Here is a 24,514-nt window from a genome sequence, read left to right as displayed (position 1 = left end):
TCCTTAATTGTTAAAGAATACTTTGTCGAACTTATGATATCCACGATCCAAAGGTAAGAAAAATTGCTCCTTAAAGATTTTTCTGTGTCGCAAACTATTTTTAAAATAAAAATTCAATTCTTTATTTAGGTTTAATAGTTTTCAATGCTATTGCTTGCTATTGATGTTCACAACCACCTATAATTGTTTTTTTTATTTTTATTTTTTGAAATATGGTTAATTTCATTACAGGCAAGGAAAATTCATGGGTTTTTTTTAATTGTTAAAATATTTTTGTTAAGCTCCCCCTGCCTTATTTATGTGTTTAGTACTATGTTTGAGAGGCTGCTAGTAAAAGTGTGTGGGCTTTTGGTAACTACGGTGCCTACTAAGCAAGCTACTATATCTGTAGAATCCATACTAACCTTTTACTAAGGTGTCTAAAAGCAAGGTGAACAAGTAACTTGGCTGTATTCTGTTAGCAAGGGTAGGACAGAAAGGAGAACGTCTGGTAATCACTCGGGGATTATTTGCTTCATATTAGAAGCTACAGATACGAACTAGAGGACCAGAGGACCTGTCAATTCTAGACATGGATCATGTGATCCTTTTTCAGCCTACTGCTGGGAAAGGGAGTTGCTAAGTTCAGTATCCTAAAGATGACTGAACTTACATGCATGCTTCATTTTTATTGAGTTCTAACCTTTTGCCCTTTGATGAAAGGCCAAATTTGTTAGCTATCAGTTTGTATGAGGTATTAGGTTGTATATGTTATGTTTTATTGATCCATGTATTTTACCTATATCACACGTTTTACATTTTTTTCTCCTTTCCTCGCTGTTGAAGAGTTCAGCAAAACCAGCAGATTGGAAGTATCAAAGTGGACTATTAACTTCATGGCTTTCTTTAGAGTGTACAGTTCATATTAATATTCACATCCCGCTATCTACTACTTCTGCAAGCTATACTCTGGAGAAAAATACAAAGGTATCAGGGTAAAATGAATTTTCTTTACTGATTGTGAAATAGGTAATGTGCTTTTATTCTGGGTGTACTATGTATTTCATATTTCCTCAATTATGATATTGTTATGGGTAACTAATTTATTACCCCAGCCAGATTAGAAATTTAGAGGTGGGACAATGTCATAATACTAATATATTTAGCATAATAGGTGCTCCATAAGTATTTAATTACCACGTAGTTATATACATTTATTAAATATAGTTACGTAAAATATAATTATGTAAGAAGATACACTGTTTGGTCTTTTTACTTTCTCTTGGTCTTTAGTTTTATTTTTCCTTTTCCAGTTCCTTTTTAAAATTTCTATGCCATTCTTTTGTTCATATCTGATTTCTGTTTTCTCCTGTTGAAGGAGGCAAATGGAAATTGCTTATTTTTTTCTCATTACTGTATTATATATTTGTTTGAGGCTCTTTCTCTTTTTCACATTTTTTAAAGATAATGGGAATTATTGAATCTTATTTGACTGTGGTCATGTAGTTATTAAGCCTCCTAAGTCTGTGCTATGAATGTTAGTTTGAGATAAAGGCTAGAAAAACTATTATTAAATATGGGTAAGTTGCCAAAAATTGGGGATACACGTTTTTGTTGTTTATGAGACTGAGTTTAAATACCATATTACTGATACTTAGAGATTTTTACTATTTTAGTGTATTAGGTGGAAAAGTAGACTCCAGGGAGTTTAATTGAGATGCTTTTGTATCTGAAAGCTATCCATGTTGTGTTTCTTTTAAGAATGGACTTGCACGTTGGGCCAAGCAAATAGAGAACAGTGTTTATTTGATTAATGGACAAGTTAAAGCTGAAGATTGTGACCTACTAGAAGGACAGGTGAGTTAAGAGAAAATCATCTTAAGAAATTGTGCTTAAGGAAAAACAAAAGATGACTTTTCTTTAGTTCTTTGGTCCTTGCCTTCATGAAAACATTTTTCATGCACTTCTTATTCGTTAGGTCTTTTAAAGTAAAGGGCAAATGTTTTTCTCAGAAAATGATACAAGATTATTTTTGAAATAGTTGGAATACTGAAACCTGAAAAAGAATGCCATCTAAATTCCATCTAATTTCCAAATTGTAAACTGCTTACTTAAAACTAAAAGGCATGTATTCTGCTCTGATAGCAGTGTAAAGACCGAGTTTTGCCATTTTATGGGAGCGGTCTATATGGGCTTCTAAGTTAGCTTTGATCTGAAGAGAAACTGATGATCTCTCCTTTTAGAGCAAGAGTGAGTGAACTTTATTTAAAAAACCAAATGGGAAATATTTTAGACTTTGCAAGGCATATGGTCTCTGTTGCAACTATTTAGCTGATGTTGTAGCATGAAAACAGCCACAAACAATATGTAAATGGGTGATCTTGGTTGTGTTCCAGTAAAACTTTATTTATAAAGACTGATGGTAGTCTGGATTTGACCCATAAACCATAGTTTGCCAATCTTTGCTTTAAAGTAATAAAAGTAGGGAATTAATGACTTCTAAGAGTACACATTACTGATACAGAATATACAGTCACATGTCTGTAGAAAAATCTAAAATAAAACAAATAATAAGACTGTTTTTCCTCTAAGTTACTTAGTATACATAGAGTAGTTCCTGAATTGTATGTCCCACTTCAGTCTCAATCTAGTTTTTTAATCTTTTTCCAGAAAAAATCTTCTCGAGGAAATGCTCAAGTGACTAGTCATCCTTTTGATGTCAGAGTGCTGACGCAATTGGTAAATATTTTAAAACCCTACTTATCTAAAATACATTATTTTTTAGAATAACAATAATAAAATTGTTCCTATTTTTATGTTTATAATTAAGAGGCAAAGAATTTTAGAGATATAAGAGACTGTTAAAAATGTCTAGTTCTAGGAAAGTTATTCCCAAGAAATATTATTTTTTAAAATATTTCAGGTCTTTTGGCCCAAGGCTATTAAAATTTTAACATAAAGTAGATAACAATTAAAAAGTTTTTGTATGCACGGATACATACGTGTGTGCATATGCATACATTTGTGAATGTGTATAATATTTTGGGTTGTATGTTTTATGGGCAAAGTAGTAATTCTTAACACTTTAAAAGTAAAAGATATGTGCACAGATGTGCCAAGATTTGTCATATACTTCATTTGAAGTACATTTATACCTCCTCTGATTTGATAAATCACACAGTATTAACAAGTTTTATATTTTATATGGTTATTTTAAGTTACACATCTCTTGAGAAATTAAAAGTTGGATATCTTAAAGAATAAAAAGTTTTTAAAGCCACTAACTATTCCTAAAAGTATGCATGGTTTTGATTTTATCCTCCTTGAAACTATCCTTGAGAAAAGACTAGAAAACTTTTCCTTTTAATATTATACTGGAAAAGTAAACAGAATTATTACCAGGACTTGTGTATTTCTTTTAACGAATGAGATAAACTTCTGAGGATGTTTTAATTTCTTCCTTTTCTTCTCTATTTAGGCAGTAGTAGAACATTAGCAGTAGTAGAACATTACTAAATTGTCATTGGGTTTATGCCACTCAACATGAGTTCTCAATTTGTCTTCTCAATACCTTAAAAATATTTTTAATCCTTTTCTGCTTCCTTGTGATTTTAGAACTTTGATTGTAAGGCTATTCTTCTACCTATATATTGCTTTTCACTATACGCTTACATGACCTCTTGGCTTATGAAACAATTCTGTTAAAATTTTTTTAGTGATAAAACTGCAATTGGTAGATGTGTAGAGTGGAACTATCTACAGAAGAGTGGATGATAATATCATAAGAGATAATTTATTGTGACGATGTTCAATATTATACAGTGTAGTATATTTTTGTCAATCATTCCACTGATCAGCCAGCTGGAAACTTTAAAATGACCAGTATATAAGCAGTCAACAAGTATTTGATGCCACTTTCCTCCCACGTAGCCTCCATCAAGTTTTGTTGATTTTTTCTTTGCAGCGTTAAGCTCATCTATTATTTTTGTTATAGTCCCACTGCCATTAACCTTACAACATTATTTTACCTACATTATTTCAAGTAAATCTTAACAGGTCTCTCTCCATCTACTCATTCTTGTCCAATGTGATTCTTTCTCGGAAAATCCTGATACCTTTGTTTGTATATATCTTGGCATAGCTTCCATATTTCTAATCTAGCCTGCATATAACTTCAGATTATTCTTTCAGAATTGCAGTTTGCATTCATTCACTTGTTCATTTACTTATTAGTTTTTTTCAGAAAATATGTATTGAGTGTGTATAAGGGTCAAACACTGATTGTGTTATTCTCCTTCCTTAAAACTCCTTAATTGTTCTATATTGACTAGTTAGAAAAGTGTACTTCAAGGCCCTTCACAGCCATAGCACGTGTTTTCATTATTTTCTAATTTACTATTCTAGAGATGTGCTTTCTATGCCTTTAAAATTCTGTGCATTTCTTGAGCCATGTGTCTTTCCAGTGCCATTTTTTTTTTCTGTCATCCAGACTGTCAAAATCTTATGTGGACATTAAGCCACAGTTTTCAGCCTTCTTCCCTCAGTCTTTGCTCCAAGGTCTCTGCCGTGAGCGTTGGGTTCAGCTGTGTTATATGCTGCCCCCTCAGCCCTGTGGGCCGTAAGCGGAGCCCTAGCAGTCCGAGTTCTTCCCTCTCCCGCAGCTGCGGTAGTTCCGGGATGCAGGGAGCTCGGAGCATGAGCTAGGTCTGCGTCCTGCGTCCTCGTGGATCCGTGCCCGCACTTTTCCCTTCCCTCCTCCCCGGCTCGTGCAATTCGCCCACCTGGAGGTGAATTCAGTAGAGGGCCTCTTGGTCTTGCCTGTCTGCTGTGCAGGGAGTCCTTTGTGGAGTTATTGTCGTCTGATTCGTTGTAAATTCCAGGGGAGCTTTACAGAGGCTCACCTCACGCCGCCATTTTGATCTTATGTGGACATTAAGATCTAACCCAAATGCTAGTACTTCTGTAAGGTTTTTTTGGTCACCATAACCAGAGGGATCTTTTCTTTTCCAAAATACCATTATCACTATCATAGAAGTTCTTCCACTTATGAACAAGTTAGGTTCCCCCATGGCTTTTCGTAAGCTAGTTTGTTCCTAAATGCAAAGAAACCAGGAGGAGTTGACATTTGTAGAATTCAGATACATTTCCACCAAAACCAATGAGCCAGTCCTTATATTAATATCATTTAAAAACTCTTCTCCTTGGTATATGTGTGTATGTAGTTTTTTAGAGTCTAGTCCATTTCGGCAGACAATGCCCTAACTTATATCATGTATATGTCATAAATGTATTGTGTACTACAAAGTGTATATTATAAATTGGATATTAAATATGTAAAGTAGGGCATTATTTTCCAAAATACAATGGTTTCACCTACAGTAAAGTTCTGCGTGGTGGATGAGGGGATTCCATTACTCCTCTGACCCCATGGTTGTTGTGTTAATGATCTCTACAAGTATCATAAGAAGCTTATTCCAGATAAAGTATTAGCATTGTCACTCTGCTGCTTGGTTTGATGATAGACATATTTTGAACAGACCTGAAACCTTTTGAACCATTTGGTCTATCACAGATTTTTTACCAGTAAGATCTCGATTGTGTGTAAGTTTCAATTCTTTAAAAAAAATAGCCTTTGCCTGAATTATATTAACTATCCGTGCTCCATATTTAAGTCAATCGATTTCTTCACCATTTTCCTTATCACTTCCTTATTGTTCTTCGTTGCACACACACACAGTTAGCTCTGTTCATAAGTTGTATGGTTTAGTATGGTTTAGTTTTGTTCTTCAGAATTGATCCTATTGTAGAATGGTTTATTCCAGGTGTACGTAGTACATATTTTTTGTGTCCATTTTTTTTTAATCATGATTTTTATTTCCATTGTGATTTTGTAGGCCTCTAGTAGAACTTTCAGTGTTTCAGTGCTCTCCTTGTTTTGGCACTTGTTAAAATGATGAGGTTAAACATGTCTGTGAAACATCTCAAAACCAAGAATGAACTTAAACTAAAGAAAAATGGGACTGTGAGATAAAAATGACAGCTTATAACCACCGATACCATTTTCTGGTACAAGTTTGGTTGACTTGCTTTTTTTTCTGTCATGGAGCATATAACATTACTTTCAGTCTATGAGTTGAGAGTGTATAAATAAATGAGTGTCTATACGTTGTTTGTAATTTTACCATATTTATCACATCTTGCTTTGTATTCCAGTTATTTTTGTGCAAATCTTATATTGCATACCTTAAAACTCCTACTAGATCATGTCTTATACATTTTTTCATCTTAATAGTTGAGTATTCTGCAAATAATATATTTTTAGTGAATATATTGATTGAATATTGGCACTTTAAATGGTTGTATTAGTAAGAAAAAAATTTAGATGTGGTTGTGTTTAATTTCAGACTACATTCAAAATACTCACAAAATAATATATAGTGCTATGTATTGTCATAAACAGCATTAAGTAATTTTTAGAAAAAATAATCTGGACCTAAATAAATAATGAGTAATGATGTTTCATTCTTCTTTGAATACTCAAAGTAAAATACATTTCCCTCAATCTCTAACATAGTCAGTGGTCCACATAAATATAATCATTGTTTGGTTCAACACCATGATTCTAATGAACTATCAACAAAGATAAAGATTTTGTGTATGCAACATTTGTGATAAACATTAACTTCTAATATATCAAATTAATGTGTAACTATTACAACTGCTATTAGAAGTAATTCATTTTACTCACAAGACATCAGCAAAAATTTCAAAATACTAACTCACTTAATAGAAAATAATACCAGGACAGTTACATAATAACATTTTTACGAAAGATTTTTAAATGGAATAGAGTAAGTAACTAATGTGTTACATTGTAAGTAATGCAACAAGGTACATCTTGTAGACATTTCTGCCTGTATGTCTGTCCTTGCTTGGTAAAGAGGGATTTGGGGAATAACCCTTAACTCATCAGAGCTCCTCCCCCTTTTATTATATATTCATTATGTAAAGATGCTAATTCTGGCTCAGTGGGGTTGTGGAGATGTTAAGTATGATTAATGATTTCTGGGTGGGCAAACCATAAAGATGAAAGGTATTTGTATTGGTTGAATAATATGTTTGCTAAGTTTACCTCTCAGAACTGTATAAGATCATAGGAGAGAAGAATGCTAATTAAACATGTTGAGCATCCATTGGAAGATCTTTAATAGTCAGAACCACCTGTGCAGGGCAGGTAGACTGAAAAGATGGGTGCAGTTGGGCACCTGATGATCACCCTGAATACAGGGTCTGATTACTGGACCCACAGGCCAACTTGTGGCTCTTAGAATAAGAGAAGTATGAAGACTTTCTGATCATTTATGGTGAATATTTTCAAACACTTGGTTCAGTAAAAACTTCCTTCCCGCTTTATGAAATGGCTTCTATAATGTTTAAATGTTTTATGTAGTTAATAATATAGTTCATAGAATTAGTAATGAAGTAATATTGGGCATTGGAACTGAAACTGATTTTTGTCTTTCAGCTTCTGAATTCCGATCGCAGATCCACAGCCACAGTCCAGATCTGCAGCGGCTCTGTAAACCTTAAGGGCACTGTGAAATGCAGAGCTTACATTCATAGCAATAAACCCAAGGTGAAAGACGCAGTGCAGGTACAGAAGGATTGGCTGGTACATGAAAAACAAGCAAGTTAGCGAAACGTGCAAAAATTCTAAAATTTTATCTTTTTTAAACCTCAGATTTCAGAATTATTAATTTGATATTAACTAATAAACGCCCAATCTGTTGTGCAGTCCAATTATACCATGAAATTGGTCCCCAAATTGTCATATGTATTTTTTGCCTTTTTTGAAGAGATGGTTACACGTTTATTAAGTGTTCCACGGTTATGACATATTAGTATGTTTGAAATCATGTTTTCTGAGGGAAATTGCACTTTCAAATAACAGGAAAAGTATTCAAAGGCACAATTATTAGGTAGTGATCTATAATCAATATAATTCAGAAATTTTAAAAATGATGATGGCACTTTTGTGATAGTTACACATTTCCTAATTTGGAACACTAGCATTATTTGTTTACATGTAAAAGTTCATTAATTCATTTGGTTTTAATTTACTATTTAGATGAGATAGGCAGTTTTGCTTTTAAACTATTAATGTTTTCATTAGCATGTTAAATAAATGTACATTTTTAAAAAGGAATGATGTACCAGTTATTTTAGTAGACATGATTATACAGGGAAACCAATTATGTGAGGGTTTTTTGGTAATAAAATAATGCAAATCTCAGTAACATTTCATTTCTTACTGTAATTTGTTTTGTTTTTCCACAGGCAATGAAGAGGGATATATTGAATACAGTTGCTGATCGTTGTGAAATACTTTTTGAGGATCTGCTTTTGAATGAAATTCCAGAAAAAAAAGTTATGAGTATAAAATTAAATACTTTTTTTGTATGTGATCAATTGATAGGGTGTCAAGATAAAATAGCTGTCACGTTTTATAACTACCTATAGCTATCTTTTATAACAATGTCATCTTTTACTTTTCTTATTGAATGAAAATGTTTCAGTTGTCACCCCCAAAAATGTTTGTGAAGATCTTATAATAACAAATCTGTTAACATTTAACAATTTCTAGGAAGATATTTTTAAAAATTCTATGCGAATTTCTACCAGAATGGAAAACTGTGTTAACATTTAAGGCTAATTTTTAAAATTAATATCTGTGAGGTTTTTTCAAGAATTTATTAATAATCAAAATATTAATTTAATTAATATAATAGACTAGTAGGTATTAATTTGTGGTATATATACAATTGCTCTCTTATTCTTACCAAAATTTTTTGTGTATTAGTTAGACCGTTTTTCCCCGAAAATAAGACCTAACCGGAAAATAAGCTGTAGTATGATAATTGAGTGGCTTTTGATGCCTATGTGAAGAGATGAGGCTGTAGTTTGGTGGAAAGAACAAAGATTGAAGTTCTTCGGTTCTTTGTCTACTTTGACACTAGTGGAATGACTTCAGGCAAATGATTCAACCAATCTAAGCACCCGTTATATTACGTGGAAAACAGGTTACAGTAGCTGTTTTTTGAAGTTGTGAGATTAAGTAAGATGGTATTTTTAAAGCCCCTAATACAAGTTGGTAAGTCAAGCCCTCAGTAAGTGGTGGTTCCTAATTTCAATGTGTGGACAATTTATGTGCTACAGTACAATTTGCAGTAATACGAGTTTACAGGTAGGAGGCACTCTGGTCAAAGAGTAAAATTATTCTTCCAGTTAAGAAAACAAGGAAATAAGCAGAATCTGGCAGGAATGCATAATTTAAGTCATTGCATTTCCTGTGACACTTAAGGCATTCTTCATCTTCTATTTGTGGTTATATAAAGCCACTACTAGTCTCTTGAAAAGGAAGTTTAGGTTACTTATCAAAGTGAGCCCTATTTTTCTACTTGGTCTACACTTTGGTAGCTTTTTAAATCATATCCATTGTTAAAAGAGGTTGTTCTTTACACAAAAATCTTTATTTTTTGTTGTTGTTTTTATTTATTGATTCATTGATTGATTTTTTTTTCCATTACATTTGACATTCAGTATTAATTTCAGGTATACAGCATAGTAGTTAGATGTGTATATAATTTACAAAGTGATCCAACCAATTAGTCTAGTATCCACCTGGCACCATATATAGTTGTTGCAACATTATTGACTATATTCTGTATGCTGTATTTTGCATCCTTGTGACTATTTTGTAACTACCAATTTGTATTTCTTAATCCCTTCCCCTTTTTCACCCAGGCCCCAGTACCCCTCCCATCTGGCTACTACCAATTTGTTCTCTGTACCTGAGTCTGTTTCTGTTTTGCTTTATCCTTTATTTTGTTCTTTGGAGTCTACATATATGTGAGATCAGACGATATCCGTCTTTCTCTGTCTGACTTATTTCACTTAGCATAATACCCTGTCGGACCATCCACGTTGTTGAATTCACAAAGTCTTTATCTTTGTTGATAGTTCATTAGAATCATGGTGGTGAACCAAACAATAATTGTATTTACGTGGAAGAGGGACTATGTTAGAGATTGAGGGAAATGTATTTTACTTTGAGTATTCAAAGAAGAATGAAACATCGTTATTCATTATTTATTTAGGTCCAGATTATTTTTCTAAAAATTACTTAACGCTGTTTATGACAATATATAGCATAATGTTGCCCCAGAAGTATTAATTCTAGTTACAGCATTTTGTATGTCTATTTATCAGATACTCATTAAGCATTTACTCTGTTGACGGCAATGTGATACACACAAATCCATGACAAGATTTCTTTCCTCAAGAAGCCTATAATCCTATTTGGAAGAAAGACTGTGCATGCATTATTAATTATGCAGAGCATATATAATAAGGTCATAAGAGTAACTCAGACCTTAATGACCAGAATAATAAATATTAGTAATAAGAACGGGCAAAGGGAAAATGAAAAGATAGCAAGATGGAGTTGGTAGGGAGGTGAGTATACAAAATGTACATCTTGATGTCCTACACGTGCTTGATATTGGGGCTGAGTAGCGTTGAGTAAGGTAAAGTCAGTGATGAGATTGTTTTGTACATACATTGTACACAAATGTATGCTATTACGTCCTATAGACTTGATGTAGCTGGGCCACTAATTTGGCTCCAAACTTGCATAAAGAAGGGAAAAACTTATTTACAAAATTCAGTACTTGTAAAGTTAAAACAAAGAAGGAGAACAACAATTTCTGAGACCAGGGACAAAATTTTCTCCTACCATAGGTATTTCTTCATAGGACAGTGGATAATACATGCACATAAAATTGACAATGTCCTCACAATGTTTCTGTTTCATGGGATTATCTTTTAGGTCCCTTGCCAGGGGTGTTGAGGTGAAGCAGGATTCAGTAAGAGCAATTTTGTGCCAGAACAATTAGAAAATGAAAATACCTTTTAGACTTATTATTATTGGTATATGATGCTTTCATATACTTCTATAGATCATTGATACCAGTGACAGACCTATCTAAATATTGATAATGTTTCTTCTCCTTTTAGATTCTGAAAATGAGTTTCACATCCTCCCTCACCGAGTTTTTGTCCCCATTCCGGGATCCACTGTAATGTTATGTGATTATAAATTTGGCGATGAGTCAGCTGAAGAAATCAGAGACCATTTTATAGAGATGTTAGATCATAGGATTCAGATTGAAGATTTGGAAATTGCAGAGGAAATCAACACAGGTAATTATGTGTTATTTAGGAACCTGATTAAACTACTGCTAAGATTACCTATGAGACGCCTAGTTTAAATACCATGTCTTTCGATTTTTCTAAGGCTAGTTCTATTCGACACTTGGGAGGCATTTAAAAATGTGTCTGTTTAATTTCTACATATGTAAACGTGCAGTCAGTGTTTTCCTGGAAAACTGTACCAAAATTTAAGATACTTCAGGTTTTTCCAATCTACAAAGTACATCTTCACTTCATAAAACAAGTTTATTCTTAAATGGGTGGAAATACATAATTTTAAGGTTATTTCTTTTGTTATAAGAGAAGTTTTCTCAAAATCCATTATCTTGATTATTTGGTTAAGTATGATGTCACAAAAATTTTTAAATACTTTATTAAATATCTTCTTTATACGATTTGCCTTTATTTTCTTCTCCCCTTCATATAATTGGGATACTAAGCTGATATGGTCAGTTCCAAAAATTAGATCAAGAGTGTTTTTATAGAGCATAGATTTGCCATACTATCTAAATGTATAACACATTAAACTTACTATAATTATCTGGCTTTATTTTCTAAGTATTTGATGTTATTATTTGCTTGATTATTATTTAATTATTTCTGTTGTATAATATAGTTGCCAGGTAGTTGCTATGTTTAAAATACATATTTTGCCAAGTAAGTATCTTAAAATAACATACTTTTAAATGACTTAATAAGGGATGAAGAACAATTTGTTTGTCAAAATGATTCATTTAAGGTGAGGGTTAACTATGGCTTTAAAATTTCTTAGATGCATTAGTCATCTTGTAGATATTAGCTTAATAATTCAGATGTACTTCATGCTAAAAATTTGGAGACACACCTTTAAAATCTGATGAAACTCATCTTTATGAATTCTGTCTTGATATCTGAGCTGAAATTAATTGTTGTTGTTTGGTTAAATGTTGATAATTTAATTATAAAGAAAATATAATACTGAAGATGTGTTTTTTTAAGCTAAATCAATAACTATAGTGAAATCTCATTAATTTAGTATTCAGGGATGCAGAAGACAACTAACCAAGGAGTTCAAGTCCTAACATTCCATTTCAAGCTTTTAAATAATCCTGCTTACCTATCAACAGCTTGGAATGAAATCGAACACATGTACAACTTTGCATGCATTGATCAGGGCCCTTGTTTTCTCTTTTGTTGACAGTTGATTAAGAAGGTTATTTTCTTAACATGATTAATTTAGGATTTGTCTAAGTTAAAATTACCTGATTTTAAGGAATGGTTAAGATCTAATTTCCTGTTGAATTATGTTACTTGCATTTGAATTTCAGATAATATATTAAAATATTGGTAAAAAAAACATGGTGTCTGAGATTTGAATTAAAAGCCTACAGGCCCCAACCAAAAATAAATACAAGTAAGTTGTTATGATAAGGCCTTATTCATCCTTGGGAAATGCTCTGCTTCCGTAAAATTACCTTGAATTGGTATCAAAAACCTGGATTTTTTAATGACAGATTTTAAAATGGAAGTAGAAGAGCAATGAAATACAATGTCTTTTTGTATAGAAACAAATTAGTTGTGCAGAGGACTTGACCTACTAGAGCATGACCTTCACATATAACAAGTCAGTATTAAATGTGTAAGGAATATATCATGACAAATAAAACCATTTTTGTGCTGTTTGTGTACACATACTCAAGTAAAAATATTCTTGTAGCAAATAGGTGTAATATATGCATCATAAATTATTTTTGTTTATTTGGTATCTGATATAAGGTTTTTAGTGCCCAAAGAGAAAGCTTCTTAGCAGTGATATTTGCTAATAGAAAAGCCAAAGTGTGTGTGTGTGTGTGTGTGTGTGTGTGTGTGTGTGTGTGTGTTAGCATGAATAAAGTTTCACTGTCCATTCAACTTTTAGACCTATAGGTGAAGTTACAGAAATGTGAAGCTGGTGGGCTGATGTAGTGTAGAACTAATGTGTTCTGGCCATTGAAAAAACTAGAAGCTATGGACATATAGGAGACCGAATATTCTAGAGACAGTTCATAATAAGAATTTGTTTGCCTTTGTGACTGATTTGATACAGGGCGTAGAAAAAAAAAAAGAAGAGTGTTTTGTGTATGTTTGCTTGTTTTTAAAATATTTTAGTCATATGCTCAAAAAGGATGAAAAACAATGGTGGTTCTCTTGATTCTGAAGAGGTAAATACTAAGGATTATGTCTGAAAATGAGCAAATTTTTCTTCATGGGAAATTGATGAGAAGATGGCAGTTTTTTCTTTTTCCTTCATTTTGGTACTATAGACATCTATTTCAGTAAATTATCCTTGTGGACCTGTGCTAGTATATTAGGATATACACATGTCTATAAGGACATTTTAAATTCAAATAATAGGCTCTTTTGCTTTGAATTTAAACAGTAGTATTTACTGTCTCTCACTACTGTGTGGTTCTCTTTTCTTCTTTGTAAATAAAAGGATAAACATAAAGTAGTTGCTTTCAAACATAGTTCCCTAGAGTTCTAGCAAACCACACTCTACTGCCACCTCTGAACGTGTTTTACATAGTGGAATTTTCCGTCAGACTCTTTAGCACGGGGCGGGGTGGGGGTCTGTGTGCTCTCTAAGGATGTTTTCAATTCAAACACTTTTAATCGGTGTTAAATTTAGCTAGGCTAACATACACAAATTATTGTCAGCATAATGAAGTAGAAAGAAAACTTGTATTTGAATTGTCAGCCTGCTGCCCATGGCCCTCAAATGTGCACCTGCCTCATCGTGTTTTATTTTCTGTCTGTAAAGTGAGCTAATATGCTTGTGTTGCTTAACATTGAGTTGTTTTAAGGTCAAATTTTTGATCATATTTTGCTTGTATATTTCAGATTTACATTAGATCAAAAAATCAGCAAACTTTTTCTGTTTCTGAGGCCAAATAGTTAATATTTTAGACTTTGTGGGGCACATAAGGTCTGGCCCATGTGCTGCAAGTTTGGCCCATCAGCTGCAGTTTGCTGATCCCTGCTTTCATTAATATCTAATTATTTGAAATTATTAACTGCCAAAACCAACAATAAGAATGATAGAAGTTAATCCCAATTAAGAGTAAAGGTTACTCTGCTCCAATCTAGTTTGATATTTGGTGTCAGTTTATCTCTACTACTGTATAGTAAACAAATTATAACTTGTGGGAGTCATTTGGAACTGGCTTTGTGACTTTCTAATTTCATTTGGTTATAAAACCACATAAAGTATTTTAAAAATTATGTCAGTTTCATATAGTATAGTCCATGAAATATAATTCACCTGCGTTTGGTAATGAGCAAATTCAATGTTATAAAAAAGTCAAGTTGAAAGAAACTGGAGTTCATTGTGTATGTTCGTTATAATGTTCTTCTTTAAAACTCATTTTAAAATGGTAATTATTATTTTATGTAGGATTTATGATTATTGTCCTCTTGCAGCTTGCGTGAGTTCCTCTATGAATACTGAAGCTTCATTGGACAACACAGACGATAAACAACCAGAACAACCAATTAAAACTACAATAGTATTGAAAATTCAGCACAACATAGGTATTTTATTTCTTTGTAACATTGAAAAGATGGTATTTTGGATTTGAGTTTTTTCATTTAAAATTATTTTGTTTTATTTTACTTAAAAGTTCTAGATTACGTCAATGTTTATTGAGCATTATGGAAAGTGCTAGACTCTGGAGATAGAAAGATTTACCAATAATGCATTATCCCAAATGTCCTCAAAAATCACACTTCCTATTAATTTTTTGGGGTGTTTCAGAAGAAACACATGTTTTCAGAAGAAAACCTTTTTGGAAGTCAATTAGTATAGTAGGGCCCATGTTTTCCAAACTGGTGTCCCCAGAATTGCTGTTGCAGGTTTTGATATGTGTTCCATGAAAAGTCACATTGAAGTCTGGAAATTTATAATGTACTTTAGTATTTTAAAGGTTCCAAGATAGTGTGCTAATCACTTTCACATTTTTCAGACTTATTGATCAAAAAACATGTACATTAGCATTTAGTAGAGTGCCAATTGGAGAAATGCTTTATAAGCATTAAGATTTTTGACTGAGCCAGAATGTTTAGTTGTTTTTCTAAGGCACTTATTCATTAGATAAACTTAAGTTAGTTAATTACCTAAATTCATTGTAGGTGTGTGTGTATGTGTGCGTGTTTGTGTCTGGACAACTCTGGTCAGTTTTGTTATGTTTTAACTTATGTTTAAATCAGGGGAAAAAATGAGTTACCAAGCTAGAGTTACTAACTCTTAGATGTTATAAGAGTAGAATCTGAGTTTTTGTAGTTTTCAATAACTGTTCAAATGACTTTGCATTTTAGTGATTGAGAACGACTTCACATTGGAGCTGTCCTTTTGGCTTAAGCTAAGTAGCGTGAAAGTGCTAGAGTGTCAATACAAATATTTATAGAAGCCTTTTAAAGTATGTGTTAATTTTTCTCTTAGGCTGTGTGTGAATGCACACATGTGTGCAAGAGACACTTTTTCCTAATTTAAGATTTTTGTAAATTGGTGAAGTTTATGATTACCAGTCTAACCTTTGCAATCTGTTTTTTTGACTTGCTGTATTTTCCTTTAAGACTTTGCTGGTTTTTAGGATATATATATGTGTGTGAGTGCGTGAGTGTGTGTTTTGTTGTTGTTGTTGTTTATGCCCATATGTTACCTACATTTCAGAGCCTAGGATCAGTTAAGCCTCTCTTTGCTTATTCCATTTCCATTTGTTTTATGTTTGTTTCACTTTTAGGTGTGATTGCAGCATTTGCAGTTGTGGTCATTGCTGCGGGTATTTCCTTTCATTACTTCAGTGATTAGTGTGAGGCACAGAGAGCTTCCCGATCATCCAGAGAACACTGACCAACGATTATGAATAATAAAGATGCAAACAATCCATCTGCATTTAACACAGTAGCAGCTAGATCTGCTGCCATAATGCCTATTAGGTGTGTTTCTGACTAGAATGAAATCACCAACTGCCTTGTTTAGCGCTGCTTATATTGTAGGTGGCTCAGGCTTCCAAAAATAAAGTTATGCGTCTAGATGGAAGCTACATGTAACAAATTATTATTGTCTATATTTTTAAAATGTTCAGGATGGTGATTTGTTTTCACAGATTTTAGTCCTCTTGATCTAGATGACATATTCATCAGGACATGAAAATTTGAATAGTCAGGGTTGATGAATATCTTAGTGGTAGAACAACAGGAGACATTTCTACAAAGTGGGGAACAATCTGTTGGGTAAGTTCAGGCTATAGGACCTTTCTAATGTACACTCAGTTCCAAAATACTGATAGAGTTCTGATCAAGGGGTAGGAAACCTTTTCAGAGAGATTTGAATCAGAAACAATTGCCATAAATCATGTGCTTTCTCAGGTTAGTATATCATAACTTATAATATATTAAATAAAACTTTTGCTTCCAGAAATACATTAGACTAGGTACTGTAAAACTCCTAGATCCTGAATATAATTTACCTTTGAATGCATTAATAGACTCAAAGAAAGTAGGGGAAATCTCCAAGAACTATACCTCTATTTTTCCTTCTGCACAAAAATGAACACATTTTGAGTTGGGAATCATGAATATTACATTAAGCATACAGGTGGACTGTGGTTTCCTGGATGGCAGATACCAATTACAGCACTGCTGTACGCAGTTTGTCTCAGACCAGAAACAACAAGCTGAATCTGAATCTGAGATACTACCCTACCCAGGAGAGTTGAAGTAGCCCACAGTTTGCAGGACCCTATAGCTCCTGGCAGAAGCAAGACATAGGCCCAAGATTCTCATAGATGAAGATAAAGCCATATTATTTCATGACTAGAGATCACCAGGCACAAGTTGAAACTAGCAAGCATGAGAAAGAACCTATAGAAATAACGAACTTTGGATTAAATTCTCCAGGATCTCATCAGCAACGTACATGAGTGATGGAACCACAGGCAGATCTCAAAAAGTAAACAAATGGAACTGATAGAAGTGAGAAATAATGTTACTTGAAATTAAAAAAAAAAAACAACAACAAAAAAAAACCGAAACCAAAAACCTCAGACTTGTTGAATGAATATCATATTAGACTCAGCCGAAGAGACAATGAGTAAACCTGAAACTAGGTCTGTAGAAATGATCCAATGCACAGTGAGGAGAAATGGGGTGCTGGAAAATATAAATATTAAAGAGAAGAGAGATATGGAGGGAAGAATTATAAAGACTAGAAAGAATTATTAGGAGGAGAGAATAGAGAGGTTATGGGAGTGGCAATATTTGAAGAGATAACAGAATTTTCCACATTTCTTAGAAAAACATGAATTCATAAATTCAGGAAGCACAATACATCCCAGTCATATATAGATAAAATTCATGCATAAACTGAACATAATGTAACTGCAAGATATCAAACACACGATTTTAAAAGCAATCAAAGGGGAAAAGATCACCAATGAAGGCAAGAGAGTCAAATAGTAGGTTTCTTAATGGCAACAACGTCCCCAAAAGATGGTAAAATAATGCCTTCAAAATCCTGAGAAAAACTAATTAACTTAGAAGTTGTACCAAGCAAAACTGAAATAAAGACATGTTCAGATGAAAGACAGAGTTTATCATTAACAGGCCTTTGTTAAAGAAACTGCAAAAGGATAATCCCCAAGAAGAAAAATGATGCCAAAAGGTGATCTGAAATCGAAGAACTACTGAGCAAATAAATAAAATGATAAACATGTAAATCAAAAGTGTTTGTATAAAATTGTAAACAAATGTAAAACTCAATAAACATTTTTACAATATTAACGTGGACTGTTAAGTTAATTGTAAAACTGGACAGTAGCTTATAAAATGGGAGGATGGTGATTAAAATTAAAGTGTTCTGACATGCTTTTATTGTTTCAGAAAATGGGTTAAGATATTAACTTTAAAATTATGTTAAATATATATAGTAAAATTTCAAGTGTAACTGCTAAGAAATGGATACATGGTGAATCATTCCAAAGGAAAAGAAGTTTATGGCATAGGAAGTCAATAATACAAAAAAAGGGAAGAAATTTTGGATGGGATGAAGGGCAAAATTAGAAAAATAATAGAAATCAAATAATAATTAAAATAAATATAAATAGACTGAAGCAAGTTAACCAACAGATTGCTTAGATATTGTTTTTAAATCCAGCTATAGCCAAATAGCATTAGAAAACTTTTAATTGTAGTGATATCAAATCAAAATTAGATTTTATGGTATGTTAAAGATGGAGAAGGCTACTAAATAATGGCAAAAGAAATCAATTCATTAGTAATATAGAACAGTTTAAATTTGTACTTTATAAAATGACCTCAAAATGTGGAAACTATCGGGCTAAATCAACAAATTGAACAGCAGTGGGAGATTTCAACAGCTTTCAATTATTGATAAATCAAGCAGACCAAAAAAATGAGTGACCACAGATTTGAATAATAAATATTGATTCAATGGACATTTAGAATTTTCAACAATTAGAGCATATTCTTGTTAATCATTGTGTATATTAGCAAAAATTGACCATGTGCTGGGCATGAAGTCACAGTAAATTACAAAAAAATTGTATTAAATGGATAATCAGAAGTAAATTAGAGGTCAGTAATAAAGGTTATTTTCTTCCAATCATACATTTACAAGTTTAATAAAACTTCATAGATGAAAGAAGAAAACATACTTAGAACCTAATTATAAGCATGACATTTGGAAGATTGGGTGAAAAACATACTTACAACCTAATTATGACATTTGGAGAATTGGGTGATGCAGCAGAAACAGCACTTTGAGGAACATGGTTCTAAATTCATGAAAAAGGCTAAGTGTGCCACTTAACAACAGAATGAACAGTGTAGAAGTAAGAAGATATAGGCAGTGGAAGAAATGAATGAATTAGAAAACAAAGCTATAGAATCACAATGCCAAAGTTGTTTTCATGATAATTAAATTGGTATAATTGAACAAGAAGAAAACAGGACACAAGTAAACAACATAAAGATTGAAAAAGGACTTCTATAGATAAAGCAGAGATGAAAATGAGAAGAGAGTATCGGGAGCATCTTAATATATTTGAAAACTGAGACAAAGTAAACCATGGTCTATAAAAATGCAATTTCTTTAAATTGGCTCAAGAAGAAATGACAAGCCAGATAGGCTTATTCAATAGTTTGAATAGTAAACAAAGGTTTTTGATAAAGAGGTCATCTAGATCATGTTTACAGATGTTTTACTCCTCTCTCAAAGACCATATTTCAACATTTTATACAAACTCTTCCAAAAAATAGATAAGAATCTGATTCTGAGGCCAGTATAACTTCTGTTGTACTAGAATCAGACATTCAATAGGAGAAAATTACTAATAGCACTTACTAACACAGATGTGAACATCAAAAGCACTATTAAAAAACAATTCAGCATTACCTAAAAAAGGATAATGCAAAATGATAGTTTTGTTAAAAATCAGGAACACAAGGATGCCTGTTTTCACCGGTTCTATTTTTCATTGTCCTGTAGAAAAATGAGCAAAAGTCAGAAAGAAACCTGACATTTTAAGAGGATGTGACTGAACTGGACAAACATCTGAACTGGACAAACATCGTGAAAAGATGTTTAATCTCATAAGTGATTGACTGATACCACAATGAATACCACTTTACGTCCAATAGATTAAAAAAATTAAGAAATGTGACAATATAAATTAAGAAGATGCATTAAAAAGACATCTACAGGTGGGATTGTAAACTGATACACTGGAGAGCAATTAGGTATAAGGTTCTAATACCTAACAATTCTACATACACGAGTATACCCTAGGGGAATTAATTGTTGCATATGTACACATGTGAGAATGTTTAAGGCAGCCCTGTTTGTAACCACCCAAATGTCCATTGACAAGAGAATAAAAAAATAAATTGTGGATTTTGTAATTTTATTAAGCAGGAAGAATTACCTGAGAACATGACAAATCAAGTTTCAGGAGCCTACATGCAGTATGAAAGTTTTGATAAAGCTTAAAAACAAGCTAAATTATGTTAAATAATGTATATAGGAATACATATATTTGTAGTAAACTTTTTTTAAAAATTCAGTATTGTGTTTACCATTTCAGGGTGGGAGTGATGATAGGATAGGAAGACAAGAAGGAACAAATGAATAAGGAAACATCGGTAATGTTTTAGTTTTTGAGTTGAAAGGTGTTTCTTGATATTCTATGTAATGGCATTACCGTATTTATTATTTTAGTTTTCTGTTACTAAAAAAAAACCCCCAACTTAATTGGCTTGAAACAACAACCATGTCATTTTTTTTCCCACAATTCTGAGTGGATAGGGATCAGTTGAGTGGTTCTGTTCAACGTGTTTGCTAGTTACAATTTTCTAGGAGCTTGAAACATCCAAGATAGTTTATTGACATGGTTGGCAGTTGCTGGCTGTCTGCTGGGAACTGAGTTGATGCCAGTTCTCTGTGTGGCCTCTCCACTTGGCTTGGCGTTCTCCCTATCATGATTTCTGGGATCCAAGAAGTAGCGTCCCAAGTGTGAACATTAGAAGAAGAGAAAGAGAAACTGAATCTGCTTGAGGCCCTAGCTGGGAAGTCTCAGAACGTCACTCCCACTACATTGCATTCGTCAAAGTACTCTACAGGGCCAACCTGGATTAAAGGGGAAGGGGAAAAAGAACTTTTACCTCTCCATGTGCATGCAGATACAAGAAGAAAAGGGCTTGATGGCAGCCGTTTAGATTAGTTGATGGACCCTCTGGCCAAAACAATTTGTTTCAGACGTGGGAAATGCATTCATTACCTCCCCAAACACCTTAAAAAATGTCATCTGGATATAACATCAAATTCAGCCTCAATGCGCATAATCTCGTCATCTGCATAGTTTCAGGTACATGTGAGCCACCTTTACTGTAGTTCCTCTCGATCTGAAGATACATGAACTAAGTTTTCTTCTCCATACTCATCTACCATACAGTGGTAAGAGGCAATAGACATTCAAAAAGAGGGAAAATGAGAGTTACAAAGCAATTGTCCATAGCAATTTTGAACTCCAGTTGGGCACATGTTTCTGATTCATCATGATTCTAGGAGTAGGGAATATATGCTAATTAGGGCCTAATTCTTCTCCCTGAGAGTGGTTCTCAACTCTTGTCTCTTCCCTACAAGATTTTGACTCTGAGTCATCCTTTTTATGAGAAGTGTTTGAAACTGAGTAGCTTTCTCAACCTGCTTCCAAATATTTGAAGGCTGAAGAGCCAGAAGCTACTTTTTATTTTGAACTGCCTCTCCCTTTTAGACTAAATTTATGGAATTCCTTGAAAAATACGGTGTATTTTCTATAACACAAATTACAATCCCCTCCATTAGACAAAAGGCAAACCCATAAATTCATTCAAGACAGGCCTCTCTACTTTGAGCTGAGAGGGTGCTAAAGGGCAAATCCCTTAAGAATCTTAGATATCCACTGTCTAGCTAAGTAGACTACAATTCATGCTCATAAGATTCTTAGAAGTCCTTCTGTCCAGCTAAGAGGTCTTTGATGCACTGGTTTAAATATTCCTGAAGTCTTAAAGGTTATTACAGCTATACCCTGATCCTAACCTACCTTGATACTATGTTTCACTAGTTATTCCCTGGATTAGATCTTTGCCAAGACGTCATTTCCTCCATGAGAATCTCTTGCTGTTGGAAAAGGTAGGTTTTCTGGGCTGTTTATATTTCCTATAAATTTTGCTACAAAACTGAACAGTTTCTTATTTAGTTCATCTCTCTCTTTTCATATTTGATCATAGCTAGCTAGAAGTAGTCATTTGGCATTTTCATTATTCTGCCTGGAAATCTTGGCCAGATAACACAAGTTTATGAAGTTACCTTTTTCCCTTAGTGATTTCCATAAATTTATTCTACTTTTCACACTACTGCAGATGAAAGGGTTGCCTTTCCATAACAATTTCCTCATTGTTATTTGGCCACGACTGTTTCCTGAAGGCCCTAAAGCTTTCATCTTTTGCTCAGTTCCAAAGTTAAGGCTACATGTTTTGGTTTTAGCCTAGTAGCTCCTTATTTTCTAGGTGTCAATTTCTGTTTTGGTAATCTTTTGCTTCATAATAAACATCATCAGACTGTATTGGCATTTATTAACTCTCATGATTCTGTGGGTAGACGGCTCAGGTAATTTAGCTGAAATGTACTCTACATGGTGTTGGCTGGGGCTTCAATGATCTAAGGTCTGTGACGTCCAAGATAACTCATCCACGTGGTTGGCAGTTTATCTGTTTTCTCCTTCACGTGACTTCTTAGGATTCTCACAACATGGTGGTTGAATTCTAAAAAAAAAAGAGCCCTAAGGATAGGTGTTCAAAGAAGGAAGTGGAAATCGTTAACCTCTTAAGGCCTGGGCTCCAGTGATGTCTGAGAATGTCATTCCTCTGTATTCTATTGGTCAGAGCAAACAGAGCCAGTCTAGTTTCCATGGAAGGGGAATAAGAAACCCATCTCTCAAAGGTGAAGCAGCATATGCAGACAGCGAGGGAAAGAAATCAATCGCATTCATCACTGGAGACTTACAACATGTCTATTTTTTATGTCAAATTTTACAAATGATAAAGAATACAGGAGAAAGGAGAGACAAGTAGTTCCCTAAGTAAATAATTACTGTTATTATTCTAAAAACATAATCCACATACTACCTTTCCTACAGTCTGCCTCACTACAGCACTTCTGTCTCCCTTCTGTTGTGACATTTCTGTGGATATATAAAATGTCTTTTCCTTTACCTACTCCTATGATGCTCAAAGGCCAATAGGTTCATAATTATATTATCAAAATAATTGGGAATAATCAAGCTCTATTACAGTGCTCATAATGTTCACCGACTCTTACCTAAATGATTTGTTGAAATGTAAACTAGCCAAAGTACAATAAATGTAGTAAATTGTTCTTGATGTCTGACTTTAATAAATCATATGGAGAATATCAAGTATTTTAATGAATATTCACTAAAGGTAGTCAATGAGTTGTCATACAATTCATAACCTATTACAAGGTAAATTAATATTTTAATAAGTTTTGATTTATTGATGAAGGACAAGAAATGAAAGTGCAGTTAGAAATGACAAATGTTTGTCTCTATTTTTGCCATTTCTAAAGTTTTTTCCATGCATTATTTCATTGGACTTTTATGACACTTGTGAACAGAGCAAAGATTTGTTGAATGGGTCCAAATTTGATGGCTACAATTGAAGTACACATTACTATGTATTGTATCCAAAGACCACATAGTTAGGAAGAATAGACATTTAGGTGAGTAACTGTTATATCTGTCTTCTATAATCAGAAATGGATTATTCATTTTTTGCATCTTTGCAAAACTGTTTTGTAAATATTTTACATACTTACCCTGTTTCCCAAAAATAAGACCTAGCCGTACCATCAGCTCTAATGCGTCTTTTGAGCAAAAATTAATGTAAGACCCAGTTTTATTTTACTATAATATAAGACCCGGTCTTATATTAGTTTTTCTCCAAAAGACACATTAGAGCTGTTGGTATGGCTAGGTCTTATTTTCAGGGAAACAGGGTAGTACCATCTAATGAAGCTAGATTTTGCACTGTACTGTGGAACTTCTAAAATTCTGATCCTAAAAGAGCCCTGTACAAAAATTCTTAATTAAAAAGATCTTTTAGGAAAAGATCTTTCACTCAATGTGTGCAGTTTGTTAAGGAGATCTTTTGTTTACAGAACTGGGAAGGGGAACTTAATGATAGGGATGAAGGTAGTTTAATCAGCTCTTAAGTTCTATTTTAGTCAAATCCAATTTAGTTGTAGCTATACCAGATGCCTGTCCTTATGATTAAAATTCTGAATGTCACTACGATGCTAGACCTCAACATCTATATCTAAACAAGAATAGCAAGGTTTTTAAAAAAATATTCTATGGTTTCAAGTTAGCATTATTGAAGGTAATTTTTAGATTTTAATTATAAATGAAATAGTAGCTCATGAGTATGCAGCGTAGAGCTGTACCCCTAGATCTCCCGATTAAGAAACAATATAACCTTGGGAAGTCACATCATTCCTTTGATCTTTAGGTTAGAACAAATTCTAACTAATGCGTTATCCTATAATGCTTTACAATGTATAAAGTATTTCTATTTTTATCATGCCCTTTTAACAAGTCAGAAACTGAGGTTGAGGAAACTGACTTGCTAAACCTAGTAGCTAGTGGGACATAGACATATTAAGGGGAAAGAT

At 33.3% G+C, this 24,514-nt stretch overlaps 1 protein-coding gene across 1 annotated transcript in view; it reads left to right on the top strand.

The window, feature by feature from the left end:
* Positions 1-18,046, top strand: part of ODR4 (odr-4 GPCR localization factor homolog) — a 29,228-nt gene extending 11,182 nt beyond the window's left edge. Inside the window, exons 7-15 of the mRNA XM_081026914.1 lie at positions 17-53; positions 826-966; positions 1,741-1,836; positions 2,650-2,718; positions 7,505-7,633; positions 8,317-8,407; positions 11,056-11,241; positions 14,689-14,799; positions 16,008-18,046. Coding sequence (XP_080883040.1) covers positions 17-53; positions 826-966; positions 1,741-1,836; positions 2,650-2,718; positions 7,505-7,633; positions 8,317-8,407; positions 11,056-11,241; positions 14,689-14,799; positions 16,008-16,075 — 928 coding nt within the window. The 3' untranslated portion in view covers positions 16,076-18,046. The remainder of the gene's footprint in view (positions 1-16; positions 54-825; positions 967-1,740; positions 1,837-2,649; positions 2,719-7,504; positions 7,634-8,316; positions 8,408-11,055; positions 11,242-14,688; positions 14,800-16,007) is intronic.
* The last annotated feature ends 6,468 nt before the right edge of the window (positions 18,047-24,514 follow it).

The sequence above is a fragment of the Rhinolophus hipposideros genome, assembly GCF_964194185.1.
Source record: "Rhinolophus hipposideros genome assembly, chromosome: 19".
NCBI lineage: Eukaryota > Metazoa > Chordata > Mammalia > Chiroptera > Rhinolophidae > Rhinolophus > Rhinolophus hipposideros.
This window is presented reverse-complemented; position numbering and strand designations above follow the sequence as displayed.